The 21,638-nt window shown below is 30.5% G+C and overlaps 3 protein-coding genes across 4 annotated transcripts; all 3 read left to right on the top strand.

Moving 5' to 3' along the window:
- Positions 1 to 3,881: 3,881 nt before the first annotated feature.
- On the top strand, positions 3,882 to 6,986 carry LOC114190299 (receptor-like protein EIX2). Of its 2 annotated transcripts, none has more exons than XM_028079130.1 (2): positions 3,882 to 4,938; positions 5,062 to 6,986. In XM_028079130.1, the coding sequence occupies exons 1-2, from the start codon at positions 4,032 to 4,034 to the stop codon at positions 6,603 to 6,605; spliced, it is 2,451 nt and encodes an 816-aa protein (XP_027934931.1). In that variant the 5' UTR covers positions 3,882 to 4,031; the 3' UTR covers positions 6,606 to 6,986. The 2 variants fall into 2 exon arrangements, with proteins under 2 accessions (XP_027934931.1, XP_027934932.1); XM_028079131.1 differs by having other exon boundaries at positions 3,882 to 4,341; positions 5,203 to 6,977.
- Positions 6,987 to 9,540: 2,554 nt separating this feature from the next.
- LOC114190000 (multifunctional methyltransferase subunit TRM112 homolog A-like) lies at positions 9,541 to 11,857 on the top strand. Its single transcript, XM_028078736.1, has 2 exons — positions 9,541 to 9,705; positions 11,170 to 11,857. The coding sequence occupies exon 2, from the start codon at positions 11,217 to 11,219 to the stop codon at positions 11,583 to 11,585; it is 369 nt and encodes a 122-aa protein (XP_027934537.1). The 5' UTR covers positions 9,541 to 9,705; positions 11,170 to 11,216; the 3' UTR covers positions 11,586 to 11,857.
- A 5,064-nt stretch (positions 11,858 to 16,921) lies between these two features.
- LOC114191858 (probable arabinosyltransferase ARAD2) lies at positions 16,922 to 20,288 on the top strand. The gene is made up of 3 exons (XM_028081297.1): positions 16,922 to 17,637; positions 17,749 to 18,002; positions 19,453 to 20,288. The coding sequence occupies exons 1-3, from the start codon at positions 17,019 to 17,021 to the stop codon at positions 20,002 to 20,004; spliced, it is 1,425 nt and encodes a 474-aa protein (XP_027937098.1). The 5' UTR covers positions 16,922 to 17,018; the 3' UTR covers positions 20,005 to 20,288.
- The last annotated feature ends 1,350 nt before the right edge of the window (positions 20,289 to 21,638 follow it).

Raw genomic sequence — 21,638 nt, forward strand, 5'->3', positions numbered from 1 at the left:
GTTTTTCTCCAAAAATATTGGCATGGTTAATGAAAAGGAAATATTACGCTTGCAGCACTCTGTTATTACGTTAGATATCCACTCTAATATAATGACTAACTACAATAGACTTACACATTTTATTATTTATTTGATCTATTTTATATTTTTACTTGTTAAGGATATTAAAATTGAAAAAAATATATTTTAATAGTTCTTAGATTAAATTACAGGTCACTCTCTAGTCAGTCAAACCAACCTCTCTCACGTATGATATGAGAAGGCAAAAGTAATGTTAAAAGTACATTATTATTATTTTCTTAAAATCTAGGAGAAATTTATATAACTTACTTTAATTGTTCTTAAACTTACGTATTCACAAGAAATGTTTTCTTTATTAGTCTAGAACCATAACAACTTTTTTCCAATCTTTTTGCCATAAAAAAAAAGATTTCCAATCATTTATCCACAAATTTGGCTCCTTTAAAGTAACTCACTTTTTGAGAGTAGTACAAAACAAATCTTAACCATTTATTAATAAATGAATCATGAATATTATATTTGTATCCATAATAAATCATGAATATATTGGCATATATGTAACATTGATTTTCTCACCAATAATTAATATTTGTATTACTCTTGTTCACTTTAAATGAGCAAAAATTTTCTTCCACAATATTTGACACATCGGTTTTTCTTATTTCACCTAGCCAGAGACTATTTTGGACAATATTTCACTTTATGATAATTAATGCATTTTATTATCTTATGTATTTAGGGTTTTATGATTTGTGAAAAAAGAAGACTAAAAAGTGATCAACTGCAAGGTAATAGAATGAAGCACTGGCAGCATTTATGAACTCGGTATTTGGATTTGTTTATTATTAGTTGCTCTATTTTGTTGCTTTGAGAAACACTGTTATGGCTGTGTTATTCTTCGTTTCTCTTTTGTCATTTGTTTTATGTTGTGTTAATCATTGTGGTTTTATTATACAAATATCCTCCTTTTTTAATGTAAGAGTATTGCGTTGATTTTGTTCTAAAATAAAATCTTCTATATGATAAATACTATTTATTCAAGAGATTATTTTCTTATTAAAAAAAATAAAGATAAACTTTTTCTTGATTATAATTGCTGGGTTCTTAGTGATATATTGTTAATGTCACATTGTTTTAAAAATAATAAAAATCTCATTGATTTGATTTATTTATTGTTTGATGTATTAGTATATTATTTCAGTGAAAATTTAATTAATTTAAATGATAAGTGCTCTGAATGAAAAAAACAATTAGTTAAATAATGATAATTAGTTAAATAATAATAATAATGATTAGGCTTACACGTTCATTTTGAATGTTTAAGTAATAACTCTTGTATTTATACACTTACACATAACTCGTTTTGTATCATGAAATACTTGTCTTTTCATCCCATACTGAAAATTTACAATCTAAATGTAATCAGACTATGTGAGCCAGTCTACCTTGTCTCGTTATTGATCCTACAAATTACAAGTGAGACGAAATGGATCAAAACGTTAATAAGTTAAAAAACTCACCATGTCCCACATTATTTTTTTCTCATGTTTATAAGTCAGCCTACACGGTCATTGTTATCCATAATATTATACCAACAAAATTTCAATTCAACTGAAATTTTGATGTTTACGCATATTTATAGCCATGTGTTTCTATGTATACAGAGATTGTTAATAGGTACATGAGAATTATGGTTAAGAAATAAGTAATGTGTATCGTTTTTATTTTTTTTAATTAAGTATATTAATTAAAATAATATAAATCTATATAACAAATTTTGTAAAAACAAAAATAATCTTTTAAATTTTTAGATAATAATTTTTTATACAAAACAAAACTTTAAAATTTGTAAAGTCTCTATTAAAAGGTAAAAAAAAAAATATTTCTACCAATTTTTTTTTAAACTTTTTTACATGTTTAACATTATTTATTTTTGTTGATTTTTTCTGATAATTTAAATTTTTTTATGTTTAATTATATTTAATTTTTAGCAACGTTAAAATATAATTAAAATATAATTTAAACACATATGCACAATACTTATAAGTATTTTTGTCATTTAAATAAAATAAAATTGTATTAATAGTTATTAGATCATATTTTATTTACTATTATACTTAATTATGTATTTTTGTAAGTTTTAATGTATATTAATTATCTTTAACCGATGTTTTAGGAACACTGATTAACAAGACTCTTATATTTATTAGAAGAAAGATATAATATTTTTAAATATTTTAAATTTATCTTTTAAGTGAAAAATTAGAAAATTTATTCAAAAATAAATTTTAATTTTATTTGTAATGTACAGTATTTATTATTTATCTTCTCCAAAATTTAATTTCATAATTATCCATTGTTAATTTAAGTATTAGTTTGATGAATTGAAATAAATTATTTCAAATTACTACTACTTATTACAATAATTTTAATATATTATTTTTAACTATTGAATTTATTTGAAAAGTTTATTTGTGAATTGTAAATAAATGTTAAATTTTTATTATAAACAAATGTTGAATAATTTATTATAAATAATATATAATAATTTTTATATACAGTTATTTATTTGTCCAGTTTATTTCAATTTAACACATTAAATTATATCAGACCATTATAAAAAGTTTAAATAACTATCCAAGTTAATATATACAACATTTTAATAAATTTTTTATTTATTATTTTAATTATTATTATTCTAATTCAAAATATATTATATAAAAATAATTAATTATATAATTTTTTTATATTTAAATATTAAATAAAGTTATAAAAAAATACCGTGCAGTACCAGTGAGGATAAAAAAGAGAAAAGTTCATCTGCTTCCTATTTAGGCGTGTAATGATACTCTTTCGGAAAATAAACTGATAAAATGAGAAGAGTTTAAGAATACAAAGCTCCTCTGTGTGAAATTAAAGACACATTATTGGGACACGCATTTCCCAGAGAGAGGATTTGTTTAAAATGAAATGAATAACCAAATATGGTCTGTGTTTACTGCACATGTTTCAAACATAGTCAAAACAGCCTAATTACAACTAAGAAAGTTCTACCACTATCATTGATTTAAAGAGAAGCCGCCCAATAAAGTTCAATTAACATTACAAAATATTTTAAAATATATCCTTTGAAACAGATATTTACATATAAAAGATTTTGATAATATGAGTGCGTCTTATATTTAATACTAAATGTTTATATATTTTTATTTCTCAAGTAAGGTGTCTCATTAAATTATTATTTTATTAATAGTGCTTAATATTTTATTACACTATTTATTCATATAGTTCAACATCTAAAAGATTTATAAATGTATATTTAGTATTTTTCCATCAAATACACACACTTGAAATACTCATACTCCTTCTTATCAATCTAATTCTTTTACCGACTTGAGGTGAATTTTTTCATGTGTGTTAAATCTGTGAAAATTTTTATCAAACTCATTTAGATATTGTCACTTGTCCGAAATAAAAAAATTTAATTTTAAAATACATTTATTTAAAACTATATAAAATAAAAAAATTAGTTAAAAAATAAAAAATTAAAATTAACAGCTTTGTTATATACATTTATTTAATTCAAAATAGTAAGTGTAAAATAGTGAAACAGGAAGATAGTTAATATTAAAAAATGGCTTTAATTCCGATAAAAATAAACACTTAACTTTTATCAAGTAAATATAAAAAAAAAATTAGAACCAATAATTCTTTAAGTTTTTTCTTTCTTTCTAAAACTTACAGAATTACACTAACTATGTAAATAAATAATATCAAATTCACATTTTTCTAAAAATCCTTTCGAGTGTCTTAATACGAACGTTATAACGTTTTTCACTGGTATGGTCTTGAATCGACACCACGCCATGAAACTTTTTTGTCCAAATCGTTGAAATACATTTTGGAACAGAATTCTATGAAGACTAACTTTCAATTCTATAAATAAAGTTCCTCTCAATCAAGTTCAAGTTGAAGTTCATCCCTCCTATCTTGCCTTTTCTCTCCTAACAATGGATACATCTTCTTCTCCATATGCACTCATCTTTGCATGTTTGCTACGGGCAATGATGTTCGACGCCGGTACTTGCAACTTCAATAATCGCTGCAGCGAAAAAGATACACAAGCTCTCTTAAACTTCAAAAAAGGAATCATGGATCCATCAGGCGTACTTTCTTCATGGTCCACTCAACACAATTGTTGTGAATGGAAAGGAGTTACGTGTGACAGAATCAACAATAGAGTCACTCACCTCAGTCTCCCATGTTTTACAACTACTCTAAATTACATTGACAAAGAAGATAAATCACACTGCCTCACAGGTACCTTTTCCTTTTCCCTGTTAATGGAGTTGGAATTTCTAAGCTACTTGAATTTGAGAAATAACGACTTCTTAGCTATCCAGTTTGATTCTGTGCATAATCACAATTATTATTCTAACCTATCTGTATCTAATCGTCCTCGGCAATTTCTCAACTCATCAACACTTCGTCATCTTGATCTGTCCTTTAACGAGAATCTTGTCATAAATAGTCTTCAATTTCTTTTTCGTATGTCCTCCTTGGAAAATCTTTACATCAGTGGCGTTGATCTTCACATGGAAACTAACTGGCTTCAACTAGTCACTATGCTACCATCGCTTTCAGTGCTCCAAATGAGTTATTGCCAACTTAAAGATTTGAGTCCATCTCTTCAACATGCTAATTTTACTGCACTCAAAATTCTTGATCTATCAGGAAATAAATTTCACTCAGAGTTACCTAAATGGTTATTCAATCTTAGTTGTGGTGTCTCTAGTATTTCTATTGGTTTATGTTCTTTAACAGGACAACTTCCTAAGGCATTGTTAAATCTTCGACACTTGGAAAAACTGTTTTTGCTAAACAATGACCTCAATGGACCAATACCAGACTGGATAGGTGAACTTGATCATCTACAAGATCTTATGCTCGATGAAAACATGTTTTCTGGAATTATTCCCAAAAGTTTGGGAAATCTATCATCCTTAATTCACTTGAGTCTTGGCTCCAATAAATTCACAGGAGTTGTGTCAGAGAGAAATTTTGCCAAAATGTCAAAATTAAAGAGCTTGGATATACAGTCTTCACCACCATTAATCTTTGATTTTGACTCCCACTGGATTCCACCTTTTCAACTTGAAGCACTAAGTCTCTCATTTTCAGGTCCTCACCTCCCTGCATGGTTATATACTCAAAGATCTATTCAGAGTTTATCTATTTATGGATCATGGTTTCAGGCCCCAGACAAATTTTGGAATTTTGTATCAAGGGTGCCCGAACTCACTTTAGAAGATAATTCGATAGTTGGGAACCTATCAAACATATTGTTAAACTCTACAGTCATACGTTTGTCATCAAATAGGTTGAAAGGTTCCCTGCCTCGATTATCCCCGAATGCAGCTGTTGTCAGTTTATCAAACAACTCATTATCAGGAAGTATCTCTCCACTCTTGTGTGATCATAAGATGCTGAATGGGAAAAGCAATTTGGTGTACTTGGATATATCTCTGAATCATTTATCTGGAGGTCTTACAAATTGCTGGGAGAAATGGAAATCACTGATTCATGTTAATTTAGGAGGCAATAATTTAACAGGCAAAATACCCCCATCAATGGGTCTGTTATCTAATCTTACCTCGCTACATCTGCATGAGAATAAGCTCTACGGAGAGATTCCTCCATCGCTACAAAATTGCCACATACTGATCTTCAACGTTCGTGGAAACAACTTCACAGGAAATATACCAAATTGGATACCGCATGCTGCAAAGGTTCTCGAATTCAGATCCAATCATTTTAGCGGTAGCATCCCAGCACAAATATGCCAAATGTCTTCCCTCTTTATTTTGGATATTGCAGATAACACAATCTCAGGACACATACCCACCTGCCTATGTAATATCACAGCCTTAAACAATGTTTCCCACAGGGAGTTTTCTTCAACAACCCTACAATACAATTTCTTAAATAGAACTTTTTACTTCTTTGAAGAAAGTCTTGAGCTGGTCACAAAAGGCCTGGTATTAGAATATGAGAATAACCTGCCCTTTATGAACTTAATTGACATGTCAAGTAACAATTTATCTGGAACAATTCCTCTCCAAATGTTTAGCCTCATTGGATTGGCTTCTTTGAACTTGTCCCACAATAAATTAACAGGAAAATTACCCGATGAGATTGGCAACATGAAAAATTTGGAATCCCTTGATTTTTCTGTGAATCAGTTTTCGGGTGAAATTCCTGAGGCCTTGTCCAAAGTGTCCTTTCTCGGATTCTTAAACCTATCATTCAACAATTTCACTGGCAAAATCCCATCTGGCACACAACTTCAAGGGTTTGATGCAATCAGCTATATTGGCAATTCTGATCTTTGTGGACCTCCACTTACAAAAATATGCTTCAAGTCCTCAGATGATAAATCTAAAGACACAAAGCCAATAGATGAAGATGGAGATAAATCTGAATTTTTTCCATGGTTTCATATTGGACTAGAATCTGGATTTGTGGCAGGCTTTTTGGGAGTTTTCTGTTCCATTCTCTTAAATAGAAAATGGAGAGAAGCTTAGTTCAAGTAGTCTCTTTATGACTTAAGAGACCGACTTTGTGTCATGTTGTCAACAATATAAATCCCTTCTGCTAAACATGGCCATGAGGTAAGTAAAACCTTTCGGTTGAGATTTCATTTGATTTCTAGAGGATGTGTGATCGTGTTTGTATTATAGTATATTTTCATGCTGAGTCTTTTCTTTTTATGAGATTTACAAGAATTACAAGCCGTTGCTGTCAGAATATATAAGAACAATAATGCTTTTATTTTATTATTATCTAACATCTTCTGGTGTTTCTCATTTTTATAAGGGAATAATTCATCAACTGCAGGGGATAATAAGAGCTAATGCGATGCAGTTTTGTTAATGTCTATAGCATTGAAATACGAAATATACAGTTTTTAACATTCTGTGTGTGCTGTCAAATAGAAAAAAACAAAAAAATTCTCTTTACTTCAGCCAAAATAAAAAACGTTAAAACAACAATCAAAGCTGGCTTCTCTTAATAATCAAAGCACTAAAAGAACTTTTTAAACGAAATCAAACTTTAAAAGAAAAGAACTAAATAATTGTCCACTAATCCAGGATGAATTAAAACATTATACCTAAAATACAAGTTCTTTTACTAAATTTAAACTACAAACTAAAACTAACAGTTTATTAGTATGACTAACATTAGGCTATTCATTAACTAAAATTTCAAGTTTGAAACTTCTGAATAATCAAGAGAAAAATTATTTTAACACTTTTTAAGAAAGATCAATGATAAAAATTTCTACGGACAAAAGAAATTTTGAGATGATATTAAACTAAGGACAAAAGACACATTAGCATCTTAATTTCTACGGAATAATGATAAAAATACAATGATACAATAAAATAAACCTATATTTTTACTATTCGCCAAATCTATTTTATTGTGATATGATATGTTTTTAACTGAAATCCGTATAGAACAAACATGCATTGATCCAATAGGATAAAATAGATCATGTGAGTGCTAATAATTGTAGCAATGTTACAAGAAAAACATGGTTTTACATTCCTTTAGGTGACACATGTGTTAATTAGAATGAGACGTTCTCTAGATATAAAGTATGATTAGCCAAAAGTGAATCCCCCTTTGTTTAAATTTAAAATGCTATAAAAATAAATCACGATCAAGAAAGGAGAAAAGTTTTAGAAAATATATGATGATGAACAAAACAGGGGTTGAGTAAGTGTTTGATATGGAAAAAAGTTTTTTTTTCTTTCATATTGCAATCATAATCGCATTAATGATAAATATTGTGTCATATCATTTTTAAAATATTTACATAATTTTTGTGAAAGTTACAAAGTAACATGATTTTTTTATCATAAATATTAATTATTTATCTTATTAAATAATTTAATAAAAGTAACATAATATCTTTATCGAAGTAAAATATATTTTTAGCTTATGGATATAGTTATAAAAATATATTTAATTAAATTTTAAACTCTTATAAATTTAAATACTTTTAATTAAATTTTAATTAGAAAATTCTATTAAATATTTTTTTTTAAATTGCATTTTTTAATTAAATTTATGTTATTTAATTTTTATGTTAATTAATGAGTGACTATTATATAATTATCGTGTTTACTTGTTTTAATCTCTTAAGAAATGTGAGATTAAAAAATGTAAAATATTATTATTAATTATGAATAAAGTCACTTATATCATTACATTAGCAATTATATTATTTATGTTAACTATAAAAAAGTAATTAAAAAATATAAAAATTTGAATACTCAATAAATCAATAATTGGGTTACAAACTTATAAAATTTTAAGAGTTATGTTACAATATAAAATATTATGGGTCATATAATTACAGTACAAAATATTATGAGGGTTGAAAATTTGTAAAAATTGTAAAAATATGATAAATATAAGATATATGATAAATATAAAAGATATGCTAAAAACAAAAATTATTATTTTATATTTTATTCATCTACTTTCCCTTTCTCTAAATATTAAAAAAACAAAATGTAATATAATATAAAAGTCAAATGACTTTAAGTTATTTTTTATTAAAATAAAGTTACAAAATTGTTAATCTAAATTTTTTTCTTTGTAAATACGAATTTAAATGGGATGTAAATTTAAATGAGTGTGAACTTAAACTACTATAACATTATAACATCAAACTTATGATATATTTAGAAATTTTAGTAATATTTAAAATAAAAATATCAATAAATAATGTATCACCTGAATGATCTTTTTACTAAACTTTTCATCAAATTATTTTCGTTTAATAATCTTAATTTTCCGAATTAAAAATAAGTTTTTTAAAAAATATTTTATTGAATCATGAAATGACAAATTAAAATTTTAATAATCATGACTTCCAAATTTAATATAATAATGACATGGAATGTCAAATAAGTTTTATAATTTGGATCCTCTAAAGAGTCTTCATAATAAAAAAAATTATGCTATTATAAAAATGAGTTTAACGGTACAAGTTTATCCATGATTCTAATAATATATATTACATTAATCTCTTTGTACATTATTTTTTTATACTCTACATATTTTTATATACTTTTATACTTTTAAAGATTTTACTTTATTTTTACATATATTTTATCTTTTATAATTTTACATAGTTTATTATTTATATTTTTATAAATATATTAATCTTTTAAATTTATAAATTATTTTAAAAATTAATTTTATTCAAAACTTAATTATAAATTTAAAATTATTTATTCTTTTTTCTTCTGTCTCTAATTCTCTTTTAATAAATACATAAATTTGTATACAAGCGATTAAAACTAGTTATTTCTAAAAGTGCAAACTATCTCAAATTGTAAATCATAAAATAATTTTTTAAAATTAAAAATAAAAAATCTTGAAGATATAACTAATGGCAGAAGGTACAATATAATATAATAAGTGTATTTATATAAAAATAAGAATTTCTATGTCCATAATTGTTTAAAGAACCTAGATTACCTCCTCACCCATCTACCCAGGCCACCTCGCCGCACACAGCAGTATTGTGACTGCAGTTCGCAACGCCATCGCAAACCCAAACCCAAACTTTCCTCACAACGTCCTTCGCCATAGCGTAGCCGTCAGGTATCTCTCTTTCTCTTTCTCGTTTCGCATGAATCTCTTACTCATGTAGGGTTCCGGTATCATAGTTCAATGTTTCGTGTACAAATTAATCAACAGAAAGAAGGCATACAAATACCTAAATTAGTGGCTTTCCTTTTTGTCTATCGAAATTAATGGGTTAAAGATGTTGAAACTTGAAAATAGTGATAGGTGAGTGTGTCCCATGTTAGCTTTGATACTTGTGCTATTCTCTAATTTTACCGCGTACAAGGCGGTCTTGTAAATTAAATCGTGAAAGGTGAGTGTGTGCTGAACCAATTGCGTATTTTGTAAATTGAACTCCATCAATTCTGTTTGATGACAGTCTGCATCGAGTCTGGTTATATACCTCCTTAATCGTTGCTTGGACTGAGAAGTTTGATCAGATTGTGCATTCTATCAAAGTGGATTTTGAAAGGCCATGGATTATGGAGCTATTGTTACAGACATGTGTTGGGATTTTAATGTATCTGTAGACCGAAAGGAAGATTTAGCTAGAATTGGACTGGAATATGCTATGGAGGTGTTATAGTTTATTGTTTGGAGATTATAAACAAAAGAACAATCGATGAATAGTCCGATTCAAATATTATACTTTTACTATAGTATCTCCTAGATTATGGAATCTGTGAATGAAATCAAAACCTCCTAAAAGTCTTGCACCCAATTCGTGGGCAACATAACTTTGTTGTATCTTCAAAACTCTCCAATCAACTCAAAATAGATACCACATGTATTTGGTCAGTCCATGGACTCTTTATTCATTTTCTGAAACAAACTTCAGTATTGGATCAGTCTTCGAACATGTTATCATTCTTTCTTCGGATTCGGTCGGACCGAGCAACCAGGATGGTACAGGATGTATTAGGTTGGTTCTTTTGAAGTGCAACGGAAATAAAAGACAGAACAAGCATAAGCAAGGAATTGGATTGATGTGAAACAATAATAAACCTTGTCGTACAAGTTACTTTGAAAGCGGTGCTGTTCAATGTAGTAAGTCGCCCAGTTTCTCTGGGTAATCTTTAGATATTTCTTGAGTAAATTTAATTCTAGCTACCCTCTCAGATGTTTAAGTTGCGAGTTGTTACTGGCTACGTGAAAGAAATTCATGATGCTATGTCTATCATAAGGTTGTTATGACTGATTGATTGCTAATATGTGATGATAACAATGGCCACTTAAATGATACTCGCATAAATTGTTTACTATAGATTTTCATAAGGATTTATTTTAAAGAAATTAGTAATTTAGCACTGGTAGTTGATATTTGTACTTTGGTAAAAAATTCTTGCCTTCTTTTTAATTGCATTTATTTTTATATTGCTTATAAATTTGATTTGTTCAAACTTCTAACCCCGTCAAGAAGCAACTGAAACCTGACACAAATTTGATTCAGTGGAATTAATGGGGATGATGTTTGATTGTGTTTATTTGTTTTTTGAAAAGGGCTTAGTTTCAAGTGCTGCTGCTGATATTCTGACTTGTAAGCAAAGATGAGACTGCTAACACATAACATGCTGTCATCGAACATAAAGGGTGTGGTGAATGGATTCCCATTGCGCATTGAAGTTGAGAAAGTGGTGGAAAAGACTGTGGAAATGAATGGGGAGTTTCTGAAAAAGATGTTTGAGAAGGTTGATTGGAAGGCTTTGATTGATGCATCACGGGCCATGGGATACACTGAACTACCTGAGGAGGCCGACTCTTCCATGCTGGACTCTGATGAATTTCTGAACAGGTTTCACCATGCTCTCTTGGAAATCCACCTTGAGGAAGGGGCTCTTGTTTGCCCTGAGACTGGACGACGCTTTCCTGTCAACAAGGGCATTCCAAATATGCTTCTTCACGAGGACGAGGTCTGAGTTTTGTTATTACTCATCACCTCTACCTGTTTAGTGGCACTAGTTTTCTGGACGCTCTAGTTAAGAATGCTGGTAATGGAACTGCAGACTTTAAAAGTTGTGGCTGTCAAGTTTACCTTCTTTTACTAGCACATGATGTATCCTTTGGCTGGGCTGTTCTTGGATAGTTTGACTATTCCTGAATGCAGGTTGCATTAGACTGCAGCATTAGAAATTAGCTTCAAAGATTTCTTTATATGCTTTTTTTCTAGTACTATTTACTGCATTTTGTGTGGTGATGCCTATGATGCACGAATACGATACGAGTATCGGACACGACATGTATGCAATATGGCAATACGTTTATTTTGAAAATAATAGGATACGATACGTGATATATGAATATAAAAAAATATATAATAATGCTTAAAAACATAATAAATATGTGATTGTTATTGTCTGAATCCAAAATAAAAGTATATGTATTAAAGTTGTCAATATAAAATTATAAATTATTGTCATCATAAGTATCACTACAAGAAAACTTTTAAATAATGATCAATTTTAGTAATTAGAAATATGTTAGAGACCAATTTTTCAATTATAAACCAATCTAAAGATTAATTATTCTGGTAGTCAAAACGTTGATAGTTAATGTTATTGATCAATTTAAGAACCAATTATTTTGATAGTTAAAACCTTGATAACTTATGTTAGTGACCAATTTAAAAACTAATTCATAATAAAAACTATTTTAATTACTAGAGATCAATTATAATTTTTTGGAACTATTTTAGTTACCAATAATTTTTAGTTTATAAGTTGGTCATTATAGTAACTAATTATTTTTTGTCATTAAAATTTTTTATTATTCAAATTTTTTTTATAGTGTACTATGATTTTATAAATTAGATATTTTATTGATAAATATTGATAAATATCTTAAAATATCATACAAGAATACGTGACTCAAGTTAAAATAATAATGATAACTTATAGATTGATGCTAATGGCTATTCATCATAGTGCTTATCTCCCCTTTTGAACATATCATATGCCCCAAAGGCATAATGCGATTTTTTAACTAGTATAGACCATTCTTGAACTTTATTAACTTGACTAGACTATAAAGAAATTGTTTTTCCACAAATTAGAACCTGTTCAAGTACAGTATGTTAAGACTAAATTCTCGTTGGAATCTATTTTTTTTTATGAACAAATTTCTAACAGTTTTTTTTTTAGATTTATAAATTTGTATATTTATTCATAATAAATTATTTTATTGAAAAATTATATTTTTTTTATAAAGTCATGTGAATATAAATTTAAAAAATAGATTTAATTTAATATTTATAAATTAATCGGAAATAGAAAATTTGAAAAGTGATTATAATAAATAAAATAAATAAAATAATTTAAATATATTATAATTATGATAATAGAAAAATAAATGAAGAAAGAAAGTGAATAAATAAATGATACATAATATTTATTGATCAGTTGTGAACACAGGAAGATTGGAGTAGAGCCATTGTACTCCCAAGCAAGACTTGCCGGTTGACTTCATTAATGCTTTTGTTGAGAAAGGTCATATCTTTGCCTTACAGGAAATAGATTCATTACTGCTTTTGTTGAAAAAGGTCATGTCTTTACCATGTGAACTTCAACTCTTTATTCATGGATGCTCTTCCTTCATTTTATTCTATAAAGACAAACTCTGAATGTTAATCAAGTTCAGACCATCCATCCTTATTAATTCTTCATTTCTCTTTTAACTATGAATACATTTCCTTCTCGGTACGCAATCATCTTTGCCTTGTTGTTATGCACAACCATCTTCAACACTGGCACGTGCATCTCCAATATCCGTTGCAACCAGAAAGACAAGGATGCTCTCTTAAAGTTCCAGCAAGGAATCAAAGATCCAGCAGGTGTGCTGTTTTCATGGTCCTCTCAACAAGATTGTTGTGAATGGAAAGGAGTCATGTGTGACAATTTTAAGAGTAGAGTCACTCAACTCAGTCTCCCTTGTTCTACAACTTTTCCAACTTACACTGATAAGATGGATAAATCACACTGCCTCACAGGTTCCATTTACCTTTCCTTGTTTGTCGTGGAGTTTGAATTTCTGTATCACTTGAATTTGAGTAATAACGACTTCTCAATTGTCCAATTTGGTTCTCATGTGTATACTCAAAATTCCCATAATCTATCTACTGCTACTCCTTCCCATCGATGTGTAAACTCTTCAGTTCTTCGTTATCTTGATTTATCATTTAACTCTGATGCCAAAACTAGTCTTCAATGGCTTTCTCATTTTTCTTCCTTGGAATATCTGAACCTCGATGAATTGATCTTCGCAAGGAAACCAAATGGCTTCAATCAGTGACCAAGCTTCCATCACTTTTAGAGCTCCACATGCGTAATTGTCATCTTAAAGACTTGAGTCCGTCTATTCAATATGCCAATTTTACTGCACTCAAAGTTCTTTCTCTTCCCGGAAATTATTTTCATTCAATGTTACCAAAATGGCTATTCAATTTAAGTAGTGGTATCTCTTTTATTAACCTCGGGTCAAATTCTTTACAAGGACAACTACCTAAGGCGTTGTTAAATCTTCAACACTTGGAAGTCTTGAACTTGCAAGACAATAACTTCAATGGACCAATTCCACATTGGTTAGGAGAATTTGAACATCTGAAACATCTTAATCTTAGAAAAAACATGTTTTCTGGACCTATTCCCACTAGCTTGGGAAATCTATCATCCTTAGTTTTCTTGGCGGTCAACTCAAATAGATTGGCAGGAGTGGTGTCTGACAAAACTTTTGCCAGACTGTCAAAATTGAAGGAGTTGGGCTTATTCATATCACCACCATTAATCTTTGATTTCGACCCCCTCTGGGTTCCTCCCTTTCAACTTAAGCGATTAAATCTTGCCTTTTCAGGAACTAAATTTCCTGAGTGGTTATACACACAAAAGTCTCTTGAATCTTTAAGTATTTATGAATCATCATTTGAGGCTAACGCAACTTTTTGGAATTTTCTGTCAAGAATGAAAGAAGTGAATTTAGAACAGAATTCGATAGATGGGAACTTGTCAAACGTGTTGTTGAACTCTACTTTCATATCTTTGTCGTCAAATGATCTGAAGGGTCGGTTGCCTCGATTATCATCCAACGTGGTCGTTGTACGGTTGTCAAACAACTCATTATCAGGAAACTTGTCTTCTCTCTTGTGTGATGATGAGATGTGAATGGGAAAAGTAATCTGGTGTACTTGGACATATCACATAATCTTCTGTCGGGAGGACTTACAAACTGTTGGGAAAATTGGGAATCACTTGTTCATGTTAATTTGGGAAGCAATAATTTAACAGGCAAGATACCCCCGTCAATGGGACTATTGTCTAATCTCACTTCATTCCATCTACATGAAAATAAGCTCTATGGAGAGATTCCTTTCTCGCTGAAAAATTGTCACTCTTTGTTAATCTTCAATGTTCGTGAAAACAACTTTTCAGGAAATATACCAAATTGGATACCAGATGCTGCAAAAGTTCTCCAATTAAGATCCAATCATTTTACAGGAAATATCCCACCACATATATGTCAGATGTCTTCCCTCATTGTTTTTAGATATTGCAAGTAACACAATCTCAGGACACGTACCCAACTGCGTTCACAATATCACAACCTTAGTTTTCAGCAAAACTTCAGACCACAAGCTTTCTTTTTTCTTTCCCTTGCCTGATGGTCGCCACTACACCTTTGAAGACAATCTTGAGCTGGTTATAAAGGGTCAAGCATTAGAATATGGAAAAAATCTGCACTTTATGACCTTAATTGATATGTCAAGTAACAATTTGTCTGGAACGTTACCTCCCCAAATGTTTAGCCTCACTGGATTATGTTCCTTGAACTTGTCCCACAATAAATTAACCGGAAAAATTCCAAACGAGATTGGAAACATGAACAAGTTGGAGTCCCTTGATTTTTCAGCAAACCAATTTTGGGGTGAAATTCCCCAAACTCTATCAAATCTGACCTTTTTGAGTTACTTAAACCTGTCATTCAACAATTTCACAGGCAAAATACCATCTGGAACACAACTCCAAGGGTTCGGTGCACTTAGCTATATAGGTAATGCTGGTCTTTGTGGATCCCCACTTACAAATACATGCTTCCAAGTTGATGTAAAGCAAAAAAAAGATGAGGTTAAATCTGAATTTTGGTCATGGTTCTTTATTGGAATGGGAACTGGATTTGGCACGAGTGTTTTGGGAGTTTGCTGTGCCCTTTTCTTAAGTAGAAAATGGAGGCACGCTTTCTCTATTGTTTGATAGATCGACTTTATGTTATGGTACTCATCAATATAAATTCCTTCCCTTTGCATAGTGGTAAGTAAAAACTTTCAATTGAGGTTTCATTTTGTTTCATTTATCAAATTGACTCACTAGTACTGTCATAATGATAATGCTTTTGTTATATTACAGCTTCAGAAGGGAATAAGTCATCAAGTGGAAGAGAAAAGAAATATAGTGATGCAATATTGATGGCAACAACTACCAATGTCCATTAGCTCAAGATTTACATTTTGATTTTATTGTTAGTTACTTTTATTCCATCGGGAGACTGTAATTATAGTTCTAGACTTCTCTTGTGTTTCTTTATTTTCCCACATAAGGATCTTACAGTATCTGGGAAGCATATAGTTTGAATAAGTTTCTAAAGATGTATCCATTTTCAATTCCAAAAACTTTACTTTACTCTCCCAATTTAAGTTTCTTCTTCATTTACAATCCTATTATTTTTTGTATCTGTCAAGTCTTTAATTTATCTGGCACATTTTATCCTTCTCATGTTTTTCATTAGTTGAAACTTCTTTAAACTTATATCTGAAAAAAAATATGTTTTAGGAAACTTACAATGTTTAAAGTTTGTATTAGTTTGATTTAAATTTTATTTTATTTTTGAATGCTTTATTTCAATAAATTAGTTCCATTTTTTAAAATTTTAAGTTCTTATTTTAGAAACAATAATTTAATTTTTAACAAAAAAAGTTAAGTAAATTCTTTAATAAATTGACATTATAATACTTATAAATAAAATTCAGATAATTTAAATATTTAATTATTAAAGTATTAATATATAATAAAATTTAATAATTAAATAATACATGACACTTTACTTCTATATTAATTCTAATGGAAAAGAAATAAAGAAAAAGAACATATAAAATGGAGAGAGGAGAGATAAAACTGATACAAAAGAAAAATACAAAAAAATAAAAGATAATATAAGTATATATTATTTATTCTAAAATATACGTTACATGAAGTAATAAGTTTTTTTTTTTTTTAACCAAAATATCCAGCATCTTCTTGTTTTCTTCTCCCGTGTGTCACCTTTCTGTACTTTCAGGGGAGCCTGAGGGAGAGAACAGTGAGAAAGCGATGGCTATGGCGGCGAAGAGTAACAAGAGCAGCACCTCCTTAACCGTTCCCAATCTCTTTCTCCTCTTCACCCTCCTCTCCCTTTTCTCCCTCTTCATCTTCCTCTTCTTCCCCACCGCCACAACCATCCACTCCTTTCCCTCCCCTCACGCTTCTTCCACCATCAACGTCTACGTCGCCGACCTCCCCCGATCCCTCAACTACGACCTTCTCCACCGTTACTGGACCTCATTCTCCGACTCTCGGCTCTCCTCCGATGAAGATCACCAGCATCCCCTCTCCCTCCATCCTATTGCCAAATACCCGCCTTACCCGGACAACCCTCTCATCAAACAGTACAGCGCGGAGTACTGGATCATGGGCGACCTTATCACCCCTCCTCAACAGCGAGTCACTTCCTTCGCCAAACGCGTCCTCGACCCGCGTCTCGCCGACGTCGTTTTCGTTCCGTTCTTCGCCACGCTCAGCGCGGAGATGCAGCTCGGAGCGAACAAGGGCGCGTTCAGGAAGAAGACCGGGAACGAGGATTACAACCGCCAGAGGGAGGTCATGGACGCCGTTAAAAGCACCGAGGCCTGGAACCGTTCCGGCGGACGAGATCACGTGTTTGTGCTAACCGGTGCGTTTTGGAAACCGTTTTTTAATTTTCGTTGAATGTGAGGGTGTTTCGCCTTATGAATTTCTAGTCTTTGGATTCTCAGGGTATTAAAACTGAAGCGTTGTTTGGCAGACCCGGTGGCCATGTGGCATGTCAAAGATGAGATTGCCCCTGCTATTTTGCTCGTTGTGGATTTTGGTGGTTGGTATAAGCTTGACTCCAGAGGTTCTAATTGTAGTGAGAGTGGCGTGCTTCCTCATACTCAAGTTTCTGTGATTAAAGATGTGATTGTGCCTTACACGCATTTGCTTCCGAGGTTGGATTTGTCACAAAACAAAGAGCGTCATCAGCTTTTGTATTTCAAAGGAGCTAAACATAGGCACCGGGTAAGTATTGGACTATCCATGTTAACTTTGGTACATTTCATGAGTTTTATGTTGTGCTTGCTGTTTTACCATCAGTGGTATTGTGGGAAATTGCGAACAAATATGGCTGATGCAGCAACAATTCTAGTAGCTTGATGTTGGGATCGCAATCGGGGTTGTGGATTTTATTTTTAAACCTTGTGACCTGTGATTTAGTGAATGTTGTTCCTTTTGTCTAATTGGACTTGTTCTTGGTGGGATTTTCACATCAGATACATATTTTCTTGGATAAATTTATCAATGAAGTGGTTTATCTTTTTTTGACTTAAGATTGTATGAAAAATGCCTCAGCTGCTGCTCTTTGGTGAGGTTGAAGAAAGTTACAAACTTGAGCAGATCTGCCATCTGTGACTGCGTTTCTACAATTTTTATCAGAAAAGAAAATTGTGTTGGCCGCCTCTATTCTTTAGAGTAATGTTGTTGCTCAGAAATTTTTTGAGGCAAAATGTCCTCCTTTCTGTCTCTGAGTATAAGACACTCCTCCATGTTTTGGACGTTCTCTGGGATAAGAATCAATCATCTTAGTGTACCTATACCAAGATAGAAGGCAGTATTCAATTATTTGGCCACTTATGCAACTTGCAAGTCAAGTTGATAATATCTGTGACTGTGATGTTGCTCTCTTCCTGCCTTTTTCACAAAAAGTGGGATATGTTGCTAGATAGATATAGATAATCACTTCAAAGATTTTAATATAATGCTTCTTATAATTGCAATACGAGCATTATGGTTTTTCCCTTTCATCGGTTAGCTCCCTACATTCACTAGAAGTTTTAATCAATGAGTCATCTGGGCAAATATAATTCATGACTATTAAATGGCATTTTTTTATTTACTGAACAATCGGTTAGTGGGAAGTATAGCATTGTTTTCCTTGTTCTGAATGTATGATTTACCCTTAGAGAACCGTTCACAAAATAGGTCCAATATTTCCTACCTCATGCATCAAGCCTACCTTTTGGCACTGCAAACATAATTGTACTTTAGATTTTTGCCGCTGTATTAAGAGGTATTAAGGTTAAGGATTGATTTGACCTATATAATTTACTTAACTAATATATCTAGTTGTGTAAACAAATTTTATTCTTCATGTCTTCATTTGACCACTAGGGGGCTAGTTTGTAACACTTCATCGTCATAGGTTGCCTATAGCATAATGTTGGTGATAAATATTTAACATCCTTGGAGGATTTTTTCTCATGATCAAATACAAAACTTAAGCTAATTCATCCCGGCTCAACAAAGCATTGAAAATTTGATTCCACGCCTTATTTAATTGTAAATAGAAGCCAACAATTCATTATACTCATCCAACATACATATGGTCATTCTGGTCCTTCGAATTGTGAAAACCCAAAACCATACCTGTTCCATGTTTATCTCAGTCATTGACAATTGTTTCAATTTTCAGGGTGGTATGATTAGAGAGAAGTTATGGGATCTAATGATTAATGAGCCTGGGGTCATAATGGAAGAAGGTTTCCCTAATGCAACTGGGCGAGATCAATCAATAAAAGGGATGAGAACATCAGAATTTTGTCTGCATCCAGCTGGAGATACACCGACTTCATGCCGACTTTTTGATGCAATACAAAGTCTTTGTATACCTGTCATTGTCAGTGACAACATTGAGCTGCCCTTTGAAGGTATAGTGGATTATTCGGAATTTTCTGTTTTTGTGGCAATTAGTGATGCCCTGAAACCAAACTGGCTAGTCAATCATCTTAAAAGCTTTTCAAAAGAGCAGAAAGCTACGTTCCGCCAAAATATGGCTCGGGTACAGCCCGTTTTTGTCTATGATAATGGTCATCCAGGTGGTATTGGACCAGTGTCTTTGGATGGTGCAGTGAATCACATATGGAAGAAAGTTCACCAAAAACTGCCAATGATAAAAGAAACCATAATTCGAGAGAGAAGAAAGCCACCTGGTGTTTCAGTTCCACGACGTTGTCATTGTACTTGAATTTAAGTAGTTCTTTCTGTTTTTCTTCTTTTAAAGGGACGAGATATAGGTTAATATCTGGTTCGGTTTTGGATCAATTTCTTTTCTTTTGGTGAGAGGAGTTTGTTAAATCTTTAGATAGTGAATACTTATATATATGGTGTAGAAGTTAGTTGCAGTTGACGGTGACTAGTGCGGAACTAAGCATTTGAATCTCACAGCACCTGAATTGATATGTTTCCATGGTTCTCTTTGTATTGTAGACTGATAAGTTTTTCAATGAAATGTTATTGTTTATTATTTGAGTCGCTGATTTCTCTTTTAAAAGTTTTTTCAGTGAAGTTTTGTTGTAACAAAAAACACCCATCCCTTAATAGACTTTAATTAAATAGTGAGGATAGGGGGGGTGTTGGTGCATGGAAAAGATCAACCCATGTTAGCCTGCTAGTATAGGTGCAAAAAAACTGAAGTAAGGATTCATCCATGTCACAATCACCGAGTTCATCATAATCATCCTCATTTTGATCACAGTGAATAACCATGTTATGGCTGGTTGAGTTGTTCATCTCCAAAAGGAAGCTATTCAGAATTCCAAAGAATGAGGCTCACTAGGATATGAGGAAAAGGAGAGGAAGTTTGTGACTGTCCCAAAATGATGAGGATATTTTCAATACTTAAGTAAAGGAAGTAATTCCATGTTTCTTTGTAGGTTCCTTCCTTTGGAATGAAAATTCTTGTAGGAATATACTTTTCCTTCTACAGCAATAACTTTTGGTGCCAATTTGCTTTCAACTTGGGCAATGTTTATTATACCTTTGCATTATTGTGGTTATAACTAACTGCCTATAGAATATAGTTTGGATTGGGATAATGCTGTTTGATCAATTATGTGACACAAGGTATAAATTGTTACTGTGTGAAATTCTGTTCAATTATTGAAAAAACTTAATAAAATATTTTTGTGAATTCTAATTTTGAGTTTCATTGTTATGCATTGTATTTTTCTTTTTAATGCCAATCAATATAAAAAATTTCTTTCCTATAATCTCTTTTAAAATACTCATTATATAAGTTAATAAATTTATCGTGTATAATAATATGTAATTGAATTTCAAAACGTTTAAGTTAAAATGTTTAATTATTAACGTAATAATTTTAAGTTATCATGGAACACCAAATAATATAAGATTTATCTAGAGATGAACATGGATTAAATTTTTAAAGATTTATTTTAGATCTAAATATTTAAATTAAATATTAGATCTATATCTATATTTTCTGTAAAACTAGTTTAGATTTTTTAAAAATCTATATCAAAATATTTGGATCGATTTGTAAATTCAAATTCATTTCTAAAATTATCTATTTTATAGATGAAATTTTAATTTTAAATCTATATTTTAAAAATAAAATAACTATTTCATCTAAATATATATATAAAAAGTTCAATAAAATAATAAAAATATAAAAATATTATAATTTAATAATATTAAAGATTAAACATAATATATTATATAAATTCTTAAATTAAAAAAAATAAAATCATATAAATCTCCACATAAATCCCATAAAAAAACACATTACAGCAATATCTGATATAAATAATACATGCCAATTTAGTTTCTTGTCGTTTAACTATTGAAAAGCAACAGTTC

The sequence above is a fragment of the Vigna unguiculata genome, chromosome 7 (assembly GCF_004118075.2).
Source record: "Vigna unguiculata cultivar IT97K-499-35 chromosome 7, ASM411807v1, whole genome shotgun sequence".
NCBI lineage: Eukaryota > Viridiplantae > Streptophyta > Magnoliopsida > Fabales > Fabaceae > Vigna > Vigna unguiculata.

What these genes read in the sequence shown, in the direction of transcription:
- LOC114190299 (XM_028079130.1), top strand. Translation starts at nt 4,032, where the DNA reads ATGGATACATCTTCTTCTCCATATGCACTCATCTTTGCATGTTTGCTA. An exon ending in ACCAATACCAGACTGGATAG is followed by an intron (nt 4,939 to 5,061) that starts GTGAACTTGATC and finishes ATAAATTCACAG; the next exon opens with GAGTTGTGTCAGAGAGAAAT.
- LOC114190000 (XM_028078736.1), top strand. Translation starts at nt 11,217, where the DNA reads ATGAGACTGCTAACACATAACATGCTGTCATCGAACATAAAGGGTGTG.
- LOC114191858 (XM_028081297.1), top strand. Translation starts at nt 17,019, where the DNA reads ATGGCTATGGCGGCGAAGAGTAACAAGAGCAGCACCTCCTTAACCGTT. An exon ending in TCACGTGTTTGTGCTAACCG is followed by an intron (nt 17,638 to 17,748) that starts GTGCGTTTTGGA and finishes GTTGTTTGGCAG; the next exon opens with ACCCGGTGGCCATGTGGCAT. An exon ending in GAGCTAAACATAGGCACCGG is followed by an intron (nt 18,003 to 19,452) that starts GTAAGTATTGGA and finishes TTCAATTTTCAG; the next exon opens with GGTGGTATGATTAGAGAGAA.